We start from the raw sequence: 22,159 nt of genomic DNA, 5'->3' as shown, positions 1-22,159 counted from the left end.
CCGCCGCCGATCTGACCGTGTGGGCGTCCTCCCTCAGGCCGCGGACTCCAAGCGGGAGCAGTTCCGCCGGTACCTGGAGAAGTCGGGGGTGCTGGACACGCTCACCAAGGGTAAGTGACCGGCACCGGAGCTTCCGCGGGTGCGGGGAGGGGGGGGAGCCGTTCCCCCGCCCGGCGCTTCCCGCCCGCGCCTCGATTCTCCGCCGGTGCGGCCCCGACGGTCCCCTCCGGTGGTCCCTTCCGCCGTAACCGGTGGCCGCGGGTGTTGCGCGGGGACGAGAGGCGGAAGGAGCGGGAAGGCGGTTGGTTTCCGCGGGCGCGGTGTGGCGGAGAGAGAGAGCTCGGCCGAGGTGCAGGGCTTCTTGGGGGGGGACGGACATGGAGGCTGTTCTTCCGTCAGAGCTCCCCAGAGAAAGCAAATGGTTGAGGTAAAATAACAACAAATACGCTCTGAAAGCACTATGTTTGAAAACACTCTTTCTGGAGAAAAGCTTGGCGTTTCTCCTAAAATTAATGAACCTATAAGATCTCTGAGACTGTCCATACCAGAATGGGGGAAATATTGCTGCACTTGATGCCCACTTTGGCTTTCTGTGTGGCTTAACATCTTTTAAATCCTTCTGAAGTCTTTTTGAGAGCCTTCCGATAGCATGTGGAGAAAATATCTCAATATTCCTGCTGGAAAAACACAGTTTAAAGAGGGAGCAGCAGAGGAGGGTGTCGCCAGGGGGGTCGGTCTCTTCTCCCAAGTCCCAGGCGACAGGACGAGAGGAAATGGCCTCAAGTTACACCAGGGGAGGTTCAGGCTGGATATTAGGAGAAATTTTTTCACTGAAAGGGTTCTCAGCCCTTGGAATGGGCTGCCCAGGGAGGTGGTGGAGGCACCATCCCTGGAGGTGTTCAAAAGACGGGTTGATGTAGTGCTGGGAGGTCTGGTTTAGTGATGGTGATGCTCCTTGTTTGTTGTGTGGGTGTCTATTTTTGTCAGTTAGGTTGACGGTTGGACAAGATGATCTTTAAGGTCCCTTCCAACCTAGAAGATTCTGGGATTCTGTGATCTAAGATGTCAAGCAAATAGGTACCCTGCTGAGACTCTTGGCCTGGCACGTGGGTGGCATTTGAGTTCTTTCTACTGCAATACTAGGCATCCCATGGGATAGCAAAACAAGTCTTTGAAGCAGCGTGGCATCCTCGTTTTGTTTTTAACTTGGCTGCTTAGCTTAAAGCCACATTGGGGGTGCAGCGTGGAGAGCTGAAACTGGGAGAAGGACATCTAAGTATTTATGAAAGAGGATGTCTTCTATAGCAATGTGTGTGACCCTGTGAGGAAGTGGGAGTCGTTATGTTTGGGAAGTTTCTGAGTATTTGTTTGACTGAGTTCTGCAGATGCGGAGCTGGAATTGTAGGGCTAGTTTTATTTCAGCTGTCAGGGTACTGCTGCTTTTGACTGACCTCTCTGGGCTCCTGTGGAGGCCCCATCCATCCAGATGATCAGTGTCACCTGCTCTGAGGGTAGGCATTTAGTTTTGTAACTGCAGGTGTTCAATGGAAGTTTGCTTTTACGCTGAAAAGTTACAGAATTGCTGACGTTGTGCTGCGGTTCAAAGATGTAGCTGAAGTGAAAGCAATGCTTTATGAAGGGAGAATCTCAAAATAGTTAGAATTTCAATTTTGCTGGTGAAAGCCAATATAGGGTTGTGTGTGGAATATGTAAAAACTGTTCAGGCTGTTCTGTGCTGGAATAGCCAAAGACTGTGGCCAGGGGATCAACAAAACTCTCTAGCTATTACTGGGTGGGATGCTCTGTTCCCTCCTGTACAGCAGACCTCCTCTTTATGTTGAAGTATATAGGTGAAAAATGTGCTGTAAATGTGCCATGTAACTTGTATGCCTTCTGACTGGTGGTACCTGTTTTAAAAAACTTAAGAGTTGCATGAGCTTCCTGCAATTGTTGAATATTTTCTATTTGCAGTGTTGGTAGCCTTATACGAAGAGCCAGAAAAACCAAATAGTGCACTGGAGTATCCTTTCTCTCTTCTGTGAATTGTTTGTAGAGACTTGATGTGAAACAGCTGTCCTGCTTCTGACTCATAGGTGAAGTGGGGAGACTCGTTTAGAAGATTTAAGTTGAGAACATGGCTTTTATAGATGCATTTAGCTAATAACTGCATCGTTACAAGCTAACAGAAAGTCTTGACAGTAAGAGAACTGTATCAGTATGCCAGCAATAATGAAGTTAAGTTATAGCCATGACAGAATATCATAGACCTGCAGTTTTAGATTTGAGTACTTTGCAGTATCTGTGGCTTCTGAAGTTGGCTGCTTCACTTTTCTTCTTTTTTTTTTTTGTTTTGTTTTGTCTTTTAATACAAGGTGGGGGGGGAAATAAATGTGTTTTGTTTTTTGCTGGTTTTAAGCAGGGTCCCTTTCTGGCTATTCCTTTTAACTCTTCAAAACTTTTGCTTTTAAGAGAGGAAAAGGAGGATGTAGTAAAACATGAGACTTTGCCCTGTGTGTACTGATGTCTTGTTTTCCTTTTTTTTTTTTTTTGTATTTTTAGGAATATATCACTGAACTTGAAAAGCTTTCTTATTTTTGTAACTTCGTGCTGTAGGATGAAAAGCACTATAGTAATCTTAAGTGGTTTAATGCAATTCTGGTCGCGTGTATTGCAGTACTAACTTCATTGTAAATTTTCAAACTAAAACGTGGTTGTACTATCTAACTGAAGAAATACTTAACATCTAAATGTCAGCTTTCTGAAGCACCATCTAGGAGCTTCAGCTCCTGAGAACACAGAAGTAGAGGCACTTCGCTTGGAAGTGGCAGAGATGAAAGAAAAGTATGAAGCTGTGTTGGAAGAAAATAAAAAACTGAAAACCAAGGTAACAGTCTACTTAGCATTCCTCAGTAGTTCCGTATCACACAACAAGAATAATACTTTAATACTTAGAATACAGATAACTTTCTTCTATTAGAGTAACTGATAAATGTTGTTGCATTGTTTAGCCTCATATCTGAGGAATGCTGATAGAATTCATTGTAGTAAATATTTAAGATGATTTTTTTTTTTTTTTGGATGGGACACTTCTTATATTCTATAACATAGAACGGTATTGCTAAACTGTGGATTTTATTTATTTAGTAAAAGTGTATGTTCTCAAGGCTAATCCCGTGTCTCCTTTCAGCCCTGTCTGGATGTGTTTAAGTTGTCTTATGCAGCTCATGTTTCCACATGAGTTTTGAAAACGAAAAAAGCTAATGTATCTATTATAAAGGCTTTCAAAAGGCAAACCGAAGGAGGAAATACGATATATATTAGCTTGTGTGACCTGGCACAGACTTGCACGTGGCAGAATGTTACCAGTGAAGGCACTCGTATCCGTGTCAAACAGTAACTTGCACTATTCAGCTAAAATGACCCTGGTATTGCTCTAACTGCAAAAACAGTGGATCTGAAGCACTAAGGCAGAGCCATTCTTTAATGGGTCTACAGGCTGTCTGAAGCAGCTCTGAAATGTGAATAACTTTGCCTTACCAGGGAGCACTGACTGTAAAATGAAAAACATTGAAGAAGGAAACATTTGAGAACTTTAACAAGCTGTAGCTTATGTGCTGCTGCAGGTTTCCCTGCATTTGTTGGAAAAGAATGGCTGTTGTTGTATGTGAAGATGTCTATGAGTTTTTCACTGTGAAAACTACCACACCTTAGTTCTGGGGGAAGGGATTCTTGGGCATTACCCCTTTGTATTTCTCATCTGGAGTGCCCTCTTGCTGTCCTAGTAATTCTCTTTCTGTTACACACTGAGAGTCCTTACAGCTACATTTGTTATTTCTTACTAGGAAAGATGGCAAAGAGCAGAATTTTAGGGAGAGTAGCAATAGACCAGCAGTTCACTCGGCGTAGCCGACTTAAAAATGCAACCTATAGTAAGCAGACACAGGAAAGCAGAATAACCTGGGTCTTTGCCCAAAGAAATCTTTTAAAGAGGTCAAAACTTGTTCCAGGAAAGTAAGTATTATCAATAATCATGGGGTTTTTTGTGCTTTCACCTTCTTCAGCCTTCAAATGATAACTCGTACTATACATGTTTTCCAGAACTAATGTTTAGTGGTTTTGCTTTCTTTCCCCTACCATCTTCTGCCTGTCATTCTGACATACTGTAGAAGTTCACAGAGTTTATGGGGACAGAATGCAGGGAGAACACCACTGTTTAGCTGCCTTTTTTTTTTTTTTTAAGTGGTCCTCTAGCATAACATATGGGCCTTTACCTTGGTAAAGGTATTTATTACCTTGGTAAAGTTATTTATTGGTAACTTGAATCATGTCCAAATAGCTGGTGTTCTTCTGTTGCATTCATCTGTGAAGACCTGTTCTTCTCCTTATATTTACTGGTCAGAATGTCAGGTATTTGGGTGGAGGTGAGGCAGAAAGCCAATAGTTAGGCCCTTTATGGAAAAGAAAACTGATTTTGACTGTGTACTGGCCATCTTTTGTGGTATAATCTATAAGAATGACAAAATGCTATTTTGGTAGTTTGTGTTGGTGGCATAGTGATTGCTGTAATTCAGTGTTGTTATGAGAAACACATAGGTATTTTAATTTTTTATATGTATTTTGCGTATTTTTATCCTACTCTGCAATTTGCAGGAGAAGGGAAGAATCTTAATTAAGGAAAGCAGACTGGCGTATTTCAGAGACTCAGTCCTAATGCTTCAACTGGTTTTGAAGCTTGAGCTTATCTTTAATGTAACTAAGATTAACTAAACACCTTCATATCTTTACTTGGAAATAACTTTAGTGCATAGTTGCCTAGGCCATACTTTCCAGTAAGCATAATGAAAACTAAAATGATTACAGGAAATGTAAGTTTGGCACTGTTGCTATGAGAGTGATTTCACTGAAATATGATTAAATGAAACAGTCAAAGCTTATAAGGCACTGATCTTTATCAACTGCAGTTTGAGATGAAAAGTACTTAATGAAGCGGAGAACAAGAAATGGAAGAAAATGAAGGGCAAGACCTATATGCTTGAAAGTGCATTTAAAAAGACCCCTTGTTATAGCTGCTGATTATACAACGTGACAAACTAATGTTTTGAGGGAAGGGTTACTTTGTTGCCTGACTCAAAAATGGACTTGTAAAAATATCAATGATGGATTAAAACGTACAAAGTGACGGCAACGCTTCCAGACCAAATGTTTTTCTGTACTTCTTAATGTAAAAACTGTCTCTGAAATGTTGCAGCTAACTGAATTCCTCTCTTTAAATCCACAGCTGGCTCAGTATGAACCACCTCAAGATGAGAAGCATGGTGAATAACAGTGATTCCTCCTTTAATGCCTTGACTTAATAAAGGGCTTCCTGAGAACTGCAGTCTTTTTTTTCTGTTTGTTTGTTTTGGTGTATGTTTTTTGTGTGTGATGTTGATTTTTTTTTTTCTTTTGTTGTTGGAGATGCAATACCTACTGAACTTAAACTTTTTAATTTTCATGAGATGTACCTATTTCCACGCAGTTCATGTTTCTGGTTCTGTTTCAGAAACATGGCCTTGGAGAGTTGATCCAGATACTGCCTGGATAGTTCTGGACAGAATACAAAATTCTGACTTGTAATGGATATCCTGTGTAATTAGAGTGGCACATGTAAGAGTAAAACGTGGAGTGTTTTGCCTTCTGGTTCATCTAATGGGGAAAAGCTAGGCAGGGCAGAAAAATCTAAGGGTGGGTGAGTGTGAATTATCATTTCTAATTTCACCTCTATGTTCTATGGCCCCTGTTTCCCTGAATTGACTTCACAATTCTTCTGAAATGCAAAGTTGTCCCTTCCTTAAAAAAAAAAAAAAACAAACCACTTTATAAAGAGCTGCATTTGTCTCTTATCCTACAACGAGGTAGTTTAAAGGTAACCAATAACAACAAAAAAAAAAGGGAGGAGGAAAGAGTGCAGTAGCTGTCTTATGTATTAGGCCATTAGTTTAACTTCTTTGTTTCTAGGAAGGGTTTTGCAGCTTGTCTTACAGGTGTGGTAGGTGGGGTCAGAACTTCTACTGAAGGCAATGTAAGAACTGAAATCAAGGGCTAATAAATGTAATAGTTGCTTACCTTACTGCACTACTTACTGATCTAAAGAGACCAGAAGAGAGAAAAATGAGAGGAAAATACTGTGTTAAGGCTTTAAAACAGCACTGAAGAAACTCACATTAAAGAAGAAAATCCAGGAAAAGCCTGAAACATAAAACAATGCCCCACCCTGTGTTTCTCACTACTTACTGATCTAAAGAGACCAGAAGAGAGAAAAATGAGAGGAAAATACTGTGTTAAGGCTTTAAAACAGCACTGAAGAAACTCACATTAAAGAAGAAAATCCAGGAAAAGCCTGAAACATAAAAAAATGCCCCACCCTGTGTTTCTTCACCTTAGGATTCCCCCAGGGGTGTCTCGGGCAAGAATCCAAAGGAGAAAAAGAAAAAATTACTGGAGTAGTACAGCAACAAGGATGGCTGCCTCGGGAAAGGAACCCAGAATAAAGAAGCTCCTGGGTGATGACACCCTTACAAATGTCGTGCACCACCTGGTTCAACGGTAATTTGTGGTCTGGGGTTGTCTTCTTCCTCAGGGGCTTCGTGCAGGCCGTTAACTGTTCTTATCTTGTTGAGTTGCACGCTCTGCTGACTCTAGCAGCTTCCTTATCTCCTAGTCACAGGGCTTTCCTATATGTAATTAACTAGAAGTTGGAAATGAGTTCAGGAGGCCTAAGTGAAGGCTGCAGCCTTCAGGCCCCCCCGCCCCCCGGTGTGTCCCGTGGCAGCTGGGCACCAACGCGGCCTAGCAGCAGGTGATTCGTTCGATTTAAACTCAGTCGCTACTATCCCCTATTTCTTTCCGAAGGAGAGAAGGCAGCTCGCTGTCGGTAGAGCCCGTACCTGCTGTTCGGTGGCCGCCGGTGGGAGCGGGTGAGGCTGCGGGGGGCCGAGGGCTCGGGCGGGGCCGGTGTCGGCGCTGCCTCCGCGCCTCTCCGGACACAAGTTTGCTCTTGCGAGCCCTCGGTGAGGCTGGTGATTAAATAACACGGATTACGGTGAAGCTTGGGGAGCGACGCCCGACACTTACTTCATGACTGGGACGCGCCGCTCCCGCCCTCGCTTTACGGCAGCTTTTGCGCCGCTGCCGGCCCCGCCCCTCCCGCTCACGTGCGGCAGCGCTGTCAGGTGACTCGGGTCGTCTGACCGGAGCCACCCTACCCCGCTGCCTTCCTCAGCCAATGGGCGCCGCGGAACCTGGCGCCAGCCAATCCGAGGCCGCGTTGGGTTGGGCGAGCAGGAGGAGGCGGCGGGGCGGGCGCTGGGCCGGAGGGCGGCCATGGCGCTGCAGTTCGGCGGGGCGGGCGCGGCGGAGGAGCCGGCCTTGGTGGGGGGCAGCTTCGGGGCCGCCGACTCGTTCCCTAAAGATTTCGGCTACGGGGAGGAGGAGGAAGAGGCGGAGTTGGAAGGAGGCCCAGGGCCCGGCGGACCCGGCGGTGGAGCGGGCGGGCCTGGCGGCGGCGCGGGCGGGGCGGACTCCAAGCCGCGGATCCTGCTCATGGGGCTGCGGCGCAGCGGCAAGTCCTCCATCCAGAAGGTGAGGGGCGGCCGCCCCCGGGCTCCTTCCCCTTGTCGCTCCTCAGGCCGTTTCTCCTCTTTACCGGGGGCGCGTGTAGCCAACTTGGAGCAAGAGGCAAGCGCCTGGTTAAGAGCGGTTCCTTCCCAGAGCGGACTGAGGCCTCCGGCCCCCAGGGGAACCCGGCTGGCGTAGGTGGTAGCCTCTGTAGTTCTTCACCGTAACGCTTCAAAAATAAAAAGTGAAGACACCGGTGTGACATCGGTTATGTTTTCTTAGGGCACCGGGGAGACCTTCTTGCTCTCTACAACTCCCTGAACGGAGGGTGTAGAGAGGTGGGGGTCGGTCTCTTTTCTCAAGTCACAGGCGACAGGACGAGAGGAAATGGCCTCAAGTTGCACCAGGGGAGGTTCAGGCTGGATATTAGGAGAAATTTTTTCACGGAAAGGGTTCTCAGCCATTGGAATGGGCTGCCCAGGGAGGGGGTGGAGGCACCATCCCTGGAGGTGTTCAAAAGAGGGGGTGATGTAGTGCTGGGAGGTCTGGTTTAGTGATGGTGATGCTCCTTGTTTGTTGTGTGGGTGTCTATTTTTGTCAGTTAGGTTGACAGTTGGACAAGATGATCTTTGCGGTCCCTTCCAACCTAGAAGATTCTGTGATTCTGGGAGGGCACAGGTGCATGCTGTTTAGCCAGTGCTCCTGGTAGGAAGGAGTCGTCGTTGTTCTGCGTCTTGGTAGATGATCTTTAAGGTCCCTTCCAACCTAGAAGATTCTGTGATTCTGGGAGGGCACAGGTGCATGCTGTTTAGCCAGTGCTCCTGGTAGGAAGGAGGAGTTGTTGTTCTGCGTCTTGATCCTTTGAAAGAGACTTCTGCTTTCGTACCGGCAGAACGGCCGCCTCTGGTTTCCTTTGGTGTGTGAGGCTGAGCAAAGGAGAGCTGCTGGTCGAGGAGGAAATTAAAATGGTTTCAGTGCCTCAGGTTTGTTCGTAGCTTCGTAAAGTTGCTAGTGTTTCTTAATAAAAACAAAAGACAAAACTATTTTTAGTAGCACTAAGAATGACTGTTGCTGTTCAGTGCAAATTTTGTATCTGCAGTCCCTATTACCAAGTCTTCAGGTGGTATCTTTATGAGAAAGCATTACTAGTGAAATGTGACAGTTCTCGAGCTCTAGGCTTAGGGGCCTCAAACTTTCTCAAATCCAAGCGTGGAATCCTGCAGAGATTTTTCCTTCAGAATTATAATTTGCATACCTGGACTTGCTGTACTGTCCTTATGTAATAGGAACCTGGAAGGAGTTCAGAATACCTGATTTGGGGTTTTGGGGGATGTGGATTTTTTTGTTTGTTTGGTCAGGTGTGTGGGTTTTTTTTTGTCATGGTCACCAGACTTGCTGCTCTGCCTTCATAAGATTAGCATAAATATATTGTTGGGGAAGGAATTTGTGTGTGTGGTAGAACTTAAAGCAGCAGCTTGTTTGGAGCTGCTGTAAACCTTTCATTTATACCCATTTTTCTTTAAAGTAGGTGAGTAGGGAGTCAGAAGCAGCTGTCTGTCATGCTTCTGTAGCAAGCTCTAATACTTAGAAAATCTTACAGCAAGACGTATTGTAGTGCTCCTAATAACTAGTGAATTTCTTTAAAAATTTTGTCTGTCTTGTCTTCCTTTTGCTGTACTTACTCTCTTCCTTCGTCATCCCACACCCCCCAAATATCTCCTCTGGAAAAAAAAAAGACAGCTGCTACTTCTGAGACCATCTCATTCATTATCACAGGTTAAGAAACCCACAAAATTAAAGCAAAGATTCTGGAAAGCATGAAAATGACGAAATGGTTGTACATCTTATTGCTGTTAGGGAATCCTTTGGAAGTTGCTTTTCACTGTTGCCTGTGAAGAGTTGCTCACTTCCAATTATGAGGTACTCAACACAGTCTTGCAATACTATACCTTTTTTCTCTCTTTTCAGGGACCTCTTTCCATCTGCCCATATAAATTCATCTATGGACATCAGGGGATTGGAAATAGGGGGATATTATTTCCAGAAAAAAAAAAAGGGGTTAACTGACTGGAAAAAAACAGAGTTTGAAAACCCATTCTGTATTTGGACTTATAGGTAGAGGAGCCTGTTTTTACATGCAGAATGATCCTGTGCAGCAGTGGGGAGACTGGCTGGTTATGAAGGGCAAATTGCCTGCTTTGGCTGTACAGACTTCACTGAGGCACACTTTGTGGTGGCTTGGGACAACTCCCAGTGATGGGTTCTGCCCTTTGGGTTACTTGCACAGTGAAGATTCTTGGAAAAGTTCTGGCTCTGGTTGTTGTTTCCGTTCTGAGGAAAAAGATGTAGATTTCTCGGATATAAACCAGTGATTCATGTTTGCAGACCAAGTGTCAAAGGGGGGGGGGGAAAGGAAACTATCCCTTGTTACTTTCTCAGCAACTTGCAGTTCCTGCCTTAGATATTCTTGCAGTTTCCAGGTGTTGCTACAATGTACCTGATAAGGTGTCTTGCTTCATATTTGATCCTAAGCTCTTGTAGTAGGAATGTTGTGGAAGTCATGCTTGTCAGTTGATGTATAGGATTATTGTTTGGTGGTCTGGGAAATTATTGTTTGTATGGATTAGGCCAACATTTCACCAGGAAGTGAAATTCTGAATATAGCTGTTCTCTGATTTGTTTAAAAAAACCAACAAAAAACCCCCAAACAACCACGTACTTCCCTGGAGAGTCCGTTCAAAGTTTAAGGCAGTGGGAGTGAACATTTTGGACAAACTCAAGTCGTGGATCCAAGGCAGGGTAACTACCCACAGGTTGAGATTGTGATTTACAAAAAACCACACCGACCAAACAGGAAAAGGGCAGACCAAAACCACAAAGAGGGTTCAGAAATACTGCCTTAGGAGGGCAGCAATTACCTGCTGCAATTCAAAAGTAAAACCAAGTCCTGCTGTAGAGAAGTTATTGTAGAGAAAAGGTTGACACATTAGGAAATAAAAAAAACAAACCAAAACAAAAACAACCCGAAAATTTAGAGATCATGACAGGTCAGATGTGAATGGGAAATTCAGAGGGATAAGAAAAAAAATCTAAATGAGTGTGCTGCTAAGAGTGCTCTAAGCTGAGAGTGAAGTCTTAAAATACAGTAGAAGCAGGAGACCATTGGATGTTGAAGGTATACAAGGAACACTTAGAAATGATAGAAGTCATATAGTGAGGAAACTCGGCAAATTCTTAGAATTTTACTAGCTTTGTCTTCTCTGCCTGCATATGCCTAGTCAAAATTGCTTGGTGTCAGTGTTAGCTGCATGCTTCCATAGTGTTTGTATTTGCTTTATCGAAGCTGTGTAGAACAAGTAAGAGTAGGGATAGATGCTAGGTGATGGAAATGAAATGGGATCAAAGCTGTGTTCCAGTTCCCCTATCAGTATAAAAAACAGATGGGGAACACCAGTCCGATGAAATGCACTGCTTTGGGAAGCAGGGGAAAAGGGGATGATGGCATTGCTTCTCAGAGACTCAGCTGCTTTGAACTGGATTCACTAATTCTGCCCTGCTCCCAATGGGAGATGCTGAATTCAAACAAAAGAACATTGATTTCCGAACGCTTTAAAACTGCTGCAAATGCCAAGGTATTTCTAGTCCTTGCAATATCTCCTTAATGGATGACTTGTGTAACTTTGTGAAACGTGAAAAAAAAATAAATTACCAAGTGCTATATAGAAACATCTTTTTGCAGTGGAACTGTGTTCAGTTGCTTGGTTCTGGTTGAGGGTAGGTATTTCCTTAGCTGATACAGAAAGCTGTATATTTACCAAAAGGAAATGGTACACTTTAGAATGGACAAACCGATTTGAAATGCCAAGGTATTTCTAGTCCTTGCAATACAGCCCCTGTGTACCTAGAACTGTTCTTACTTTTCCACGCAAATTTCCTGCCAGATGTAGATCATGTACATCTACATGTAGATCCTGGCTTTCTCAAACTTTTGCCTTGAGGAACTGTGGGGGTTTTTCCCTCTGTCTTAAAATTCTAGGCTGATGTACTACTTTGAACCTCACTAAACAAAAGGAAGCGGTACACTTTAGAATGGACAAACCGATTTCTATGATTCAAGTCACAGAATTTGTACCAATCTCTTCTAATAAGATAAAGTTGAGACTATTATTTGTATTCTTTTAACAGGTGGTGTTTCACAAAATGTCTCCCAATGAGACTCTGTTCTTGGAAAGTACCAACAAGATCTACAAAGATGATATTTCCAACAGTTCATTTGTGAATTTCCAAATATGGGATTTTCCTGGACAGATGGACTTTTTTGATCCAACATTTGATTATGAGATGATCTTCAGAGGAACAGGTGCTCTAATATATGTTATTGATGCCCAGGTAAATACAAATCGCTAACAGTCACAAGGAAGTTTTCTTTTTGCTTTGTGTGTGAAAGGAATTATCAAGAAGCTAACAATTTAGATTTTTAGATAAGTTTGTATGACATCTATTATGTATGAAAGGATATGTTGGGAATCTAACTTCTGGTGTGTGGTTTTTAGTTTTGTGAAGTGACTGGAACATACGCTCCCAGTGGAGAGAGCGGAAAGGGGCGAGTACTCTGAACTTACTTTTTCTACTATAACAGTGAGACCCTGCTGTGCTGGGTGCTCTGAATTATCTCTTCCCTCTGCTCTTGGCTGCTATGGAGTTCATTTAATAACAGCACACTCTGACCTGGTTCAAGTACTGTATTTGGTATGTGGTAGCTTCTAGTGAACTTAGGAACTGCACCATGGAAGATTACCTGGTTATTAGGACCGTCTTGGAGATTGCTGCTGCCTTTTGCTGGAGCTGAAGTGTAACCTTCCTGTTGCTCTGAAGCCTAGTTCTGTATAGTTGAGCCTTGTATAGCTAATGCAACTTAATTTACATAACAGAATCTAGGCTACTTGGATTTCTGACACTCCAAGGTGTTCTCCCATACTTCTGTTTAGTTACAGAAGTGAAGTTCTTGCACTGAAATATTTTGTCCTTGTGCAGAATGGAATAGTTATTGAAGATAAAGCCTTGTCATTCATTCCTGCCAAAACTGATTTACAGGATGACTACATGGAAGCTTTAACAAGACTCCACATTACAGTTTCAAAAGCCTACAAGGTCAACCCGGAAATGAACTTTGAAGTTTTTATTCATAAAGTTGATGGTTTATCGGATGACCATAAAATAGAAACTCAGAGGGATATTCATCAGAGGGCTAATGATGACCTTGCAGATGCTGGGCTTGAAAAACTTCACCTTAGGTGAGTTAAAGATTCTGGCATATGTGATTCTACTGTTGCTACTGATATGCATATAGACTAATGGCTTTTAGATGTAATAGTGGATGGACTGGAGCAAGGCCTGGTTTGTTTCTTAATATTGTGCAAACTCTTGTTATAAAATGCACTGCTGAATTGATGGCCAAGCCTCAGCTGTTAGGCTGACTAGAATAAGGCAGGCTGCTGCATCAGATTCCAGTCAACAGATTTATTCGTAAACTCGCTGATAATTCCAAGTCCTTTTGCATACTTTTCATTTAGCATAACTGGCCAAATTTGTACATGTGGCCTGGAGAGGTGGGGGCAGGGGAAGGAGAGGGGAAGCTGCCTGCCTTCTAGTCCTGGCTAGCACTGACTTTTCAGTGTGTTTGGTTTTAAGAACTTACTCTCTTACTTGATATTTGGCTTGCTTTTAAGCCAGGTGTTTTCTACTGACACCTTTTAAAAGAGCTATCTTTTATCTGTTTTTATTACTGTTTTGAATCTCATGGAGCCTTTAAGTACTGCCAGTATCTCTCAGTGTTAGTGTGAATACAGTGGAAGGCCAGGAATGGGACTTGAAGATATCTAGCTGAGCATTTAACCCCTTTGTGATACGGATTCTGTAGGCTAAGTGTGTTGTGAAAGCATGTTCAGATTTTTCTCTCTGTTCTCCCATCTCCTGGGGATGGGAGAAGTCTGTTTCATGTTTACTGCAGTCACTTGGAAATTAGGTTGTTGGTTCAATGGCCAGGTATATTTATGATAAAGGCATCCCAACTAAATCATCTGGTCTTAACGTTAGAAAGTATAGCTTTAACATTTCTATTGCAATTCTGAAATTCTCTTCAATCTTTGGGGTTTTTTTCTTACTTTTTCCTCCCTCCTCATCTCAGCTTTTATTTGACCAGTATCTATGACCATTCAATATTTGAAGCCTTCAGTAAAGTGGTACAGAAGCTTATTCCGCAACTGCCAACGCTGGAAAATCTACTAAATATCTTTATATCTGTAAGTGTTAATCTAAGAGAACTTTGAGCGAAATATATGGAATGGTAAAGCAAGTCCTTTTGCTAAGGAACACTGGGTAGATCTGCATTTGGGAGATTTGGGTGGCACTCATGTTGGTGATCTCTGCTGGTGTGGTTGTCTGCAATTAGAAGCTCTTTACCACAGCTAAATTGTACTGGTGTGTGCTTTGTGTGGGTTTCTCTAAAAACTGACAAAGCATAGTTTGGCTGGTTATAACTGTTGATATGGGAGTTCTCTGCCAGCACGATACACTGATTAGACTGCTAAGGCACTTAGTAGTTTAATGTACCTGTACTAGCAGGAGACTTTTTTTGTAATATGAACTTGGCCTTAAACTAAACTGTCTATTTCATGTGGCCTGTGAGACTTTTGCCCTTATTCTTTTCTATTGGTGTTTCTTAAAGAATTTGTGACATAGGAATTTGCTCCTGTGTACTTTAAATCAAATAAAAAGTCACCTTAGAGACAAGGCTGAAGTAGCTTGTCTCATGGAAGTTATGCCTGTGAGGCTGTTGCAGTTTAGAAGCTGACTTTATTTGCTCCAACTACATGGCAACTGCCTCACACAGAAACTGAACTGCCAAGATACTACAAGTGTAAAATTTAAGTGTCAGCATGCTGCTGTGAAATAACTTGTCTGAGCCTGGTCCATCAGGTGGATGTGAATGTGTGGGTCTTCTGGAGTTAATAGAACCACAGAAGAGGAAAACTACTGAATTTGGGTTCTGGAAGCGTAGTAAAATGTAACCTTAATTATAATCAGGTAAATAATAAACTAAAAAGAATTCTAACCAAGTCCCCAGCTTTAGTTTTGTCAACTAGAAGGTTAATATTGATATGTACTATAGTAATGAGGTTATTGCATTTATAAAGTATATACTTCATATAGATTCTGTCTTAAGCCTCTAAGTTGGTTATGTTTAAACCATTTCCTGCTATTAAAAATGTGAAAGTGTATGAATTCTACTTGCGATTTTTAAAATGCAGTTATTTTAAAAATTCATCCAAATTCTTTCTCTTTCTGAAGAATTCAGGCATTGAAAAAGCTTTTCTCTTCGATGTAGTCAGCAAAATCTACATTGCAACAGACAGCTCCCCTGTGGACATGCAGTCATATGAGTTGTGCTGTGACATGATCGATGTAGTGATAGATGTTTCCTGTATATATGGGTAAGTGATAAATAAAAAGTGAAAAAAGTCCTTAAAAGTTGTAGAATAGGTTGCAAACTGTGCAAGTGGTGCTGGCTTTGTCATCCAGCAAGATGCCATTGACTGGTCTGTTGAGTGCATTGGTTCTGTAAGTCACTAGAATAAAGCCAAATGATTTGGCAGCTGGATTGAGCATTTGTACACGGTTTGTTTCCCTCCACTCATGGCCTTAGACAACCATCTGACGTGTAGAAGTGTTTCATGTAAAATATGAATATTACTGTGCCCTGTTTGGCATGGTGGCTGCCATAGTTTGTAAGTGTAACTTACAGTCAGGTTGCTTTAAGACTTGCTGCTATCTTCCTCGCAATTCATGGCCGAATTATACTTCAGAACAGATTTTTTTGATTTTTGAAGTGGCTCTGGAGTTACAGTAACTTATTTTAGAAGTGTGGTTGTAGGCTGGAAAATACAGTGCTGCCAAGAAATATCACAACATTTAACGGTCTGTCTCCTGACGGGTCAGCCCAGGGTTGTGTAACTGTTTTGGGGTTTTTTCAAGAGTGAATGCTTAGAAGTAGCTTGCGATACATCTTTTGCTTCTACAGTAATTTAACTGGGGTTTTTTCAAGAGTGAATGCTTAGAAGTAGCTTGCGATACATTTTTGCTTCTACAGTAATTTAACACTAATAACTTGCAAATAGAAAGCGGCATCCTAATCTTTTTCTTCTAAATGCAGGCTGGTTTAGCTTAAGACCAAAAAGTGCCCTGCTCCCTGTTGCACACACCTTGCCACCCCCCTGCCCGTCCCAGCCTTTAATTTACTAAAAGGAATTTTGCTCAGATGTCACTCCATTGACCTTTCTACATAGAAGTCCTACATTAGAATCTTCAAACCAATCACCTGATACCTTACTGCGACATTGTAAGCTCAGTGAGGCAGTGACTCTTTGGGTTGAAGGTAAACTAACCTAAAACTAATGTATTTTACTACCTCCATTAAGAATGCTCAGCTGTAAGCTGAAAGCAGTATCAACTGAACAGCCCCAGCTCTAGTTTGATATCAAAAGAATGCACGCTGATAGCTTGCTCTTAACTACTCATTGAAGAGAGAGAGTGTGTAATTGAAGGGCCTCTGCTCTGTTTAGGTCTAGCTTTCTTGAGAAACTTAAGGTGTGATAATGGTCTTTCTTACAACGGTATTAAAACCTGCATTGCAGGTTCTTTACTTGGTCACTGTTCAGTAATATTCTTCAAACTGCATTTAACAGGTATTTTTCTTGAAGTTACGTGTGCATGCCTACTAGGTTATGTCTTGGGTTAACTCGTTCTTTCTTAGGTTAAAGGAAGATGGCACTGGAAGTGCTTATGATAAAGAGTCAATGGCAATTATCAAGCTCAATAACACAACGGTCCTGTACTTAAAGGAAGTAACAAAGTTTTTGGCATTAGTTTGCATTCTTAGAGAAGAAAGTTTTGAGCGCAAAGGTAAGGACTTACCCCCATTGAATGGCTTTTATCTAATGGTTTATATAACCAACTATAATATATATAGTCACCTTGATTTTTGTGTAATTAAAGTTGTTTATTTTTTTCTGGGAGGGATTGCATATGTTATGGGTTAGAAATGACAGCCTAGGCCCTAATTTCAAAGTCTTTGACTTAAATGCTGACAGTACTTACCTTGGTGTTTTAAAAAAGAGAAAAAGCAAATGTGTTCTTTTAATTGCTGTACAGTATTTGATCTCAAAGTTTTTCTAACCAGAGTTAGGGTATATATCAATGACATAAAGTATAAGGTAACATTCAAGTGATGGTCATTCTGTCTTAGCATGTCTTTTGGGGGTAGAGTCTGGTGGTGTTCCCTTACCTGCTGTTTAATTAAGAATATACACCTTGCATTCCAACTGAGTACTTTTTAATTTTTTTTTTTATATAAACTGAGATAATCTAAATACTGGCATCAGTAAAACTTTGTTAAATCTTCTGAATCCAAATCCATACTAAAATAAGAAGCAAAATAGCTGTTGGCGAAATGAAATCTATTTATTTTGAAACTGTGTTGATTATGTAAATGTGCCAAGCTGAGCACAGTTTTTCCTCTCCCTTCCCCCTCCTTCTCGACAGGTCTGATAGACTACAATTTTCATTGCTTCCGCAAAGCCATTCATGAAGTCTTTGAAGTAGGTGTTGCTTCCCACAGAATCTGCAACCATCAATCAAGCGCCTCAAATATGAAAGCAGTGACTCACAATGGCACACCGAGGAGTGCAGTCTAGAGGAAAAACTAAAGACATTGGACAGACTTGTCAGCTCTTCACTCCAAAGTTTTGCGGAACAAGAGAAGAGTAGTCTGAAAGCCTGAAGGAGAAGAGCGGCGCTAACTGTGGAACAGCAGCTTGTAACTCAACGTTGGACAACTGAAACTACTGTAAAAATACTTTTGAGGCCAGTGGACTTAGAAACGCCGGTTTGAAACCAGCTTTATTGCAAATGCAGTGGTTTTTCAGTTTGGAGTCCTGTTTCAACAGTCTGTCTCTGACGGATTGCCCAGTCAAAATTTACAAATGATTGAGTTGACTTTGCGTGAAACACCAAATAGTCACTTGCTCAACTTTTTTTTTTTTTTTAAATTAATCTGCAGACTATCCACTTTTGCTTAAGTCTACCCTTTTGTTAAGAAAAAAAAAAAAAAAAGAAAGAAAAAAGGTGGTGTTATTATTTAGGCTTGTGAAACTCAGGCTTTTTGTTTGGTGAGGCTGGTCTCACAAATCATTCCATAAAGTAGTTCTTGCTCTCGCTGGTGTGTTGAGACTATTACGAATTCTGTACTTTTTAGGTGGCTGCAAGGTGCTTCTGTGTTTGTTTGGAGAGCTGACCTGGAGCTTCATTTTAAGAGATCGTGATACTTTGCTTTCAGACCACGCTTCTTGGTATCCCCCTTTTTGATGGAAGGGAAGTATTAGAACCAGAAATAAACTACCTGCTCTCTTTTGCAAAAACATGGATGTCATAAATCTGTGTGATTAATCCTATTCACAAAACAACTGCATGGCTAACTAAACTGAAATGTCTGCCATCTGTTGGAATAAAACAACCACTTCCAGCTATTCCCAAGCAAAGAAATCAAAAAGTTACCGACTTTTGATGGTGGATCTCTCTCTGCTCTCTGACTGATAATCAAGAGAATTTGTAGGAAAATGTCCGAGGGCGTTATCCTTGCACGGTAATTAAATATCACTGTGCTACAACCTCCTAATAAAACTGGACGTTGAAAGTGTGTTGATTCTGTACTGTGGCAAACACCTCCTTGTTTGTCGCCATGCAATCGAAATAAACTACCTGCTCTCTTTTGCAAAAAAAACCATGGATGTCATAAATCTGTGTGATTAATCCTATTCACAAAACAACTGCATGGCTAACTTAACTGAAATGTCTGCCATCTGTTGGAATAAAACAACCACTTCCAGCTATTCCCAAGCAAAGAAATCAAAAAGTTACCGACTTTTGATGGTGGATCTCTCTCTGCTCTCTGACTGATAATCAAGAGAATTTGTAGGAAAATGTCCGAGGGCGTTATCCTTGCACGGTAATTAAATATCACTGTGCTACAACCTCCTAATAAAACTGGACGTTGAAAGTGCTTTGATTCTGTACTGTGGCAAACACCTCCTTGTTTGTCGCCATGCAATCTGAATAGAATACTGTGTTTTTCTGATTTTTGTGAATGCTCGCTTTCATGCTCTGGGAGGTATATCTGAATTGTTTCAGTCTAATTTATTGGTATTATTGCTGCAGATGTCATCCTGTACATCAGCCTTGCTATGCAGTAAGCTCAGCTACTGGCCCGCAAAGATCTCACCTCTTTTTACCTGTCCCTGTGTATGTATCGGTGTTGCGAAGCCACCTGACCAACAACTGACTATACAAGTGCCACTGTAAATTTTTCTGCAAGAAGATCTGTAACTGTAAGCGAGCTCTGCAACTGATGTATTTATGAGGTCAGAAATAACCACGGGATTGCTTCTGTGCTTATAGAATGGATTTTCATTGAACTATGTAAAAATGAATATACAGGCATTAACATTAGGGTGTATCCACAATACTGTCTAAATGTTTTTCCTTTGTTTTAAAGATGATGTATGATACTAAATATATAAAAGATCTGCTCCAGAAGTTACCACGGTCAGCAGGAGACTTGAGAATTCAAGTGCTCTAGTTCAGTTCTCTTAATAGCAGTTGTAGTTCTGAACCTAGGCCAAGCCCCTTTTTGATAATGGAACTGCAGGGTTGTTTGTTTTTTTTAAGAAAATGCTGCAGGCTTGTAAGAGTGGGTTTTGTAGCTTGCAAGCTCTATCAGTGTTTTAGTGCTCAAGGTGAGAGGAGAAGTAATTGGCAAGATCACAGGAAGAAAGAAACCATTCCCATTTGTGCAGTGAGTTTTCCATGTTCTAAGTACACATGTATGTTCCTCTCTTTGTCTTCACTCTCTACGTGATTTTGTGCTAATAAAATGAAAAAAGGTCAAGTGTAACAATGCTATTTCTGTTGGTGGGTAAGACACTTCAACAAAAGTCTATAAAGGCCTACATGGTTAAGCAAATTTTAAAAAGCCATATTCACCATATTTTTAAAAAAGGTAAATACCACCTTCCCATGTGAGGCTTTAAGAATTTTAGTCACCCTTAGCTTTCTTCTCAATTAAAAGCTGACTTCAAACTGAATACTCGGTTTTCATAAGATGACTCAAGACTTTCAAGGCAAATAAATGGCGAAGTGACTTGTTCTCTTCTTTTGATTGATGCTGAGCCTCAGGCTGTGTTCTGAAATTCTGCCTTGGGGGGTGTGTGTGTTGCTGGTTTTTGTTGGTGGTGTGTGGCAGGGGGTTTTTTTTGTCAACGTTACCTTACTCTTAAAAATTGCATTTGCTAATGGTTAATGGTAGCATCTCAAAACAGAATACTTATTATTTTCACTATTACCTGAACAATACTAGCTTTAAAAGTTAAATTTGTCTCTAGTAAGGAGCACAATATTTCTTTAACGTGCTACAATTAATCTTAACTTCTTTCCTAACGTTAATCAATTTAAGCCAGGTGCTGCTATTCAAGGAAAGTGTAACTTAACCTGTTGCTGCTTTAGTTTTTTGTGAATGCTCGCTTTCATGCTCTGGGAGGTATATCTGAATTGTTTCAGTCTAATTTATTGGTATTATTGCTGCAGATGTCATCCTGTACATCAGCCTTGCTATGCAGTAAGCTCAGCTACTGGCCCGCAAAGATCTCACCTCTTTTTACCTGTCCCTGTGTATGTATCGGTGTTGCGAAGCCACCTGACCAACAACTGACTATACAAGTGCCACTGTAAATTTTTCTGCAAGAAGATCTGTAACTGTAAGCGAGCTCTGCAACTGATGTATTTATGAGGTCAGAAATAACCACGGGATTGCTTCTGTGCTTATAGAATGGATTTTCATTGAACTATGTAAAAATGAATATACAGGCATTAACATTAGGGTGTATCCACAATACTGTCTAAATGTTTTTCCTTTGTTTTAAAGATGATGTATGATACTAAATACATAAAAGATCTGCTCCAGAAGTTACCACGGTCAGCAGGAGACTTGAGAATTCAAGTGCTCTAGTTCAGTTCTCTTAATAGCAGTTGTAGTTCTGAACCTAGGCCAAGCCCCTTTTTGATAATGGAACTGCAGGGTTGTTTGTTTTTTTTAAGAAAATGCTGCAGGCTTGTAAGAGTGGGTTTTGTAGCTTGCAAGCTCTATCAGTGTTTTAGTGCTCAAGGTGAGAGGAGAAGTAATTGGCAAGATCACAGGAAGAAAGAAACCATTCCCATTTGTGCAGTGAGTTTTCCATGTTCTAAGTACACATGTATGTTCCTCTCTTTGTCTTCACTCTCTACGTGATTTTGTGCTAATAAAATGAAAAAAGGTCAAGTGTAACATTGCTATTTCTGTTGGTGGGTAAGACACTTCAACAAAAGTCTATAAAGGCCTACATGGTTAAGCAAATTTTAAAAAGCCATATTCACCATATTTTTAAAAAAGGTAAATACCACCTTCCCATGTGAGGCTTTAAGAATTTTAGTCACCCTTAGCTTTCTTCTCAATTAAAAGCTGACTTCAAACTGAATACTCGGTTTTCATAAGATGACTCAAGACTTTCAAGGCAAATAAATGGCGAAGTGACTTGTTCTCTTCTTTTGATTGATGCTGAGCCTCAGGCTGTGTTCTGAAATTCTGCCTTGGGGGGTGTGTGTGTTGCTGGTTTTTGTTGGTGGTGTGTGGCAGGGGGTTTTTTTTGTCAACGTTACCTTACTCTTAAAAATTGCATTTGCTAATGGTTAATGGTAGCATCTCAAAACAGAATACTTATTATTTTCACTATTACCTGAACAATACTAGCTTTAAAAGTTAAATTTGTCTCTAGTAAGGAGCACAATATTTCTTTAACGTGCTACAATTAATCTTAACTTCTTTCCTAACGTTAATCAATTTAAGCCAGGTGCTGCTATTCAAGGAAAGTGTAACTTAACCTGTTGCTGCTTTAGTGAGGCAGTTTTTTGTTTCTGATAAAGTCGTTATGCTACCAGGGAAGGATAGTAAATATGCTTTATTTTCTCCCTGTTTCCCGTTCCTGTGCTGACCTGCTGCGGGCAGACAGAGGAAGGCAGTATCACAGCCTCTCCAATAAAAGCACTGAAATTGTAAAGGAGACTATAAACTAAGGCTTCATCTTTCTCCCTTTTTTTCCCCCCTCTGAACCTACGGTGGTACAGAATCTCTGTGGCTGTTTTTGCAAACTGAGGCGGTGTGCTTCTGAGGAGGAAGAAGGTGCAGACAGAGGTGGGCATGAGGGAAAAGGTGCCTAGATCCCTTTCTGTTGAAGACTGAGGCAATCCCCCTGAGGTACCTTCTGAAGCCTGAGGCGTTGGGCTCCGGCTGGTCGGTGAGGGCTGGCTGGGCCTCCAGTGAGGGTCACGGCAGCTGCCCCACAGGACCGAGGAGGGAAAGGCCCAGCCTGTGGCGATGGGGGCAACGCACGGTGGTGTCCATCTGCTGTCCTGAGGGTTT

The 22,159-nt window shown here is 41.7% G+C and overlaps 2 protein-coding genes across 3 annotated transcripts; both read left to right on the top strand.

Moving 5' to 3' along the window:
- Window positions 1-4: 4 nt before the first annotated feature.
- On the top strand, window positions 5-5,377 carry MYCBP (MYC binding protein; the record flags this gene model as incomplete). Its single annotated transcript, XM_014946465.1, has 4 exons — window positions 5-110; window positions 1,972-2,020; window positions 2,755-2,884; window positions 5,279-5,377. Coding segments are annotated over 4 exons (330 nt in total), but the record flags the coding sequence as incomplete, so codon positions are not given.
- A 1,949-nt stretch (window positions 5,378-7,326) lies between these two features.
- On the top strand, window positions 7,327-18,071 carry RRAGC (Ras-related GTP binding C). Of its 2 annotated transcripts, none has more exons than XM_014946544.1 (7): window positions 7,327-7,620; window positions 11,782-11,985; window positions 12,691-12,890; window positions 13,784-13,898; window positions 14,947-15,089; window positions 16,409-16,557; window positions 17,197-18,071. In XM_014946544.1, exons 1-7 carry the CDS (start codon window positions 7,363-7,365, stop codon window positions 17,346-17,348), a joined length of 1,221 nt encoding a protein of 406 aa, XP_014802030.1. In that variant the 5' UTR covers window positions 7,327-7,362; the 3' UTR covers window positions 17,349-18,071. The 2 variants fall into 2 exon arrangements, with proteins under 2 accessions (XP_014802030.1, XP_014802031.1); XM_014946545.1 differs by having other exon boundaries at window positions 7,333-7,620; window positions 13,799-13,898.
- The last annotated feature ends 4,088 nt before the right edge of the window (window positions 18,072-22,159 follow it).

The sequence above is a fragment of the Calidris pugnax genome, unplaced genomic scaffold (genome assembly GCF_001431845.1).
Source record: "Calidris pugnax isolate Ruff unplaced genomic scaffold, ASM143184v1 scaffold113, whole genome shotgun sequence".
NCBI classification, from domain to species: Eukaryota; Metazoa; Chordata; class Aves; order Charadriiformes; family Scolopacidae; genus Calidris; species Calidris pugnax.
The sequence above is the reverse complement of the archived record's forward strand: the minus strand, read 5'-3'. Positions and strand labels throughout refer to the sequence as shown.

What these genes read in the sequence shown, in the direction of transcription:
- RRAGC (XM_014946544.1), top strand. Translation starts at nt 7,363, where the DNA reads ATGGCGCTGCAGTTCGGCGGGGCGGGCGCGGCGGAGGAGCCGGCCTTG. An exon ending in TATATGTTATTGATGCCCAG is followed by an intron (nt 11,986 to 12,690) that starts GTAAATACAAAT and finishes ACTGATTTACAG; the next exon opens with GATGACTACATGGAAGCTTT. An exon ending in CTTGAAAAACTTCACCTTAG is followed by an intron (nt 12,891 to 13,783) that starts GTGAGTTAAAGA and finishes TCCTCATCTCAG; the next exon opens with CTTTTATTTGACCAGTATCT.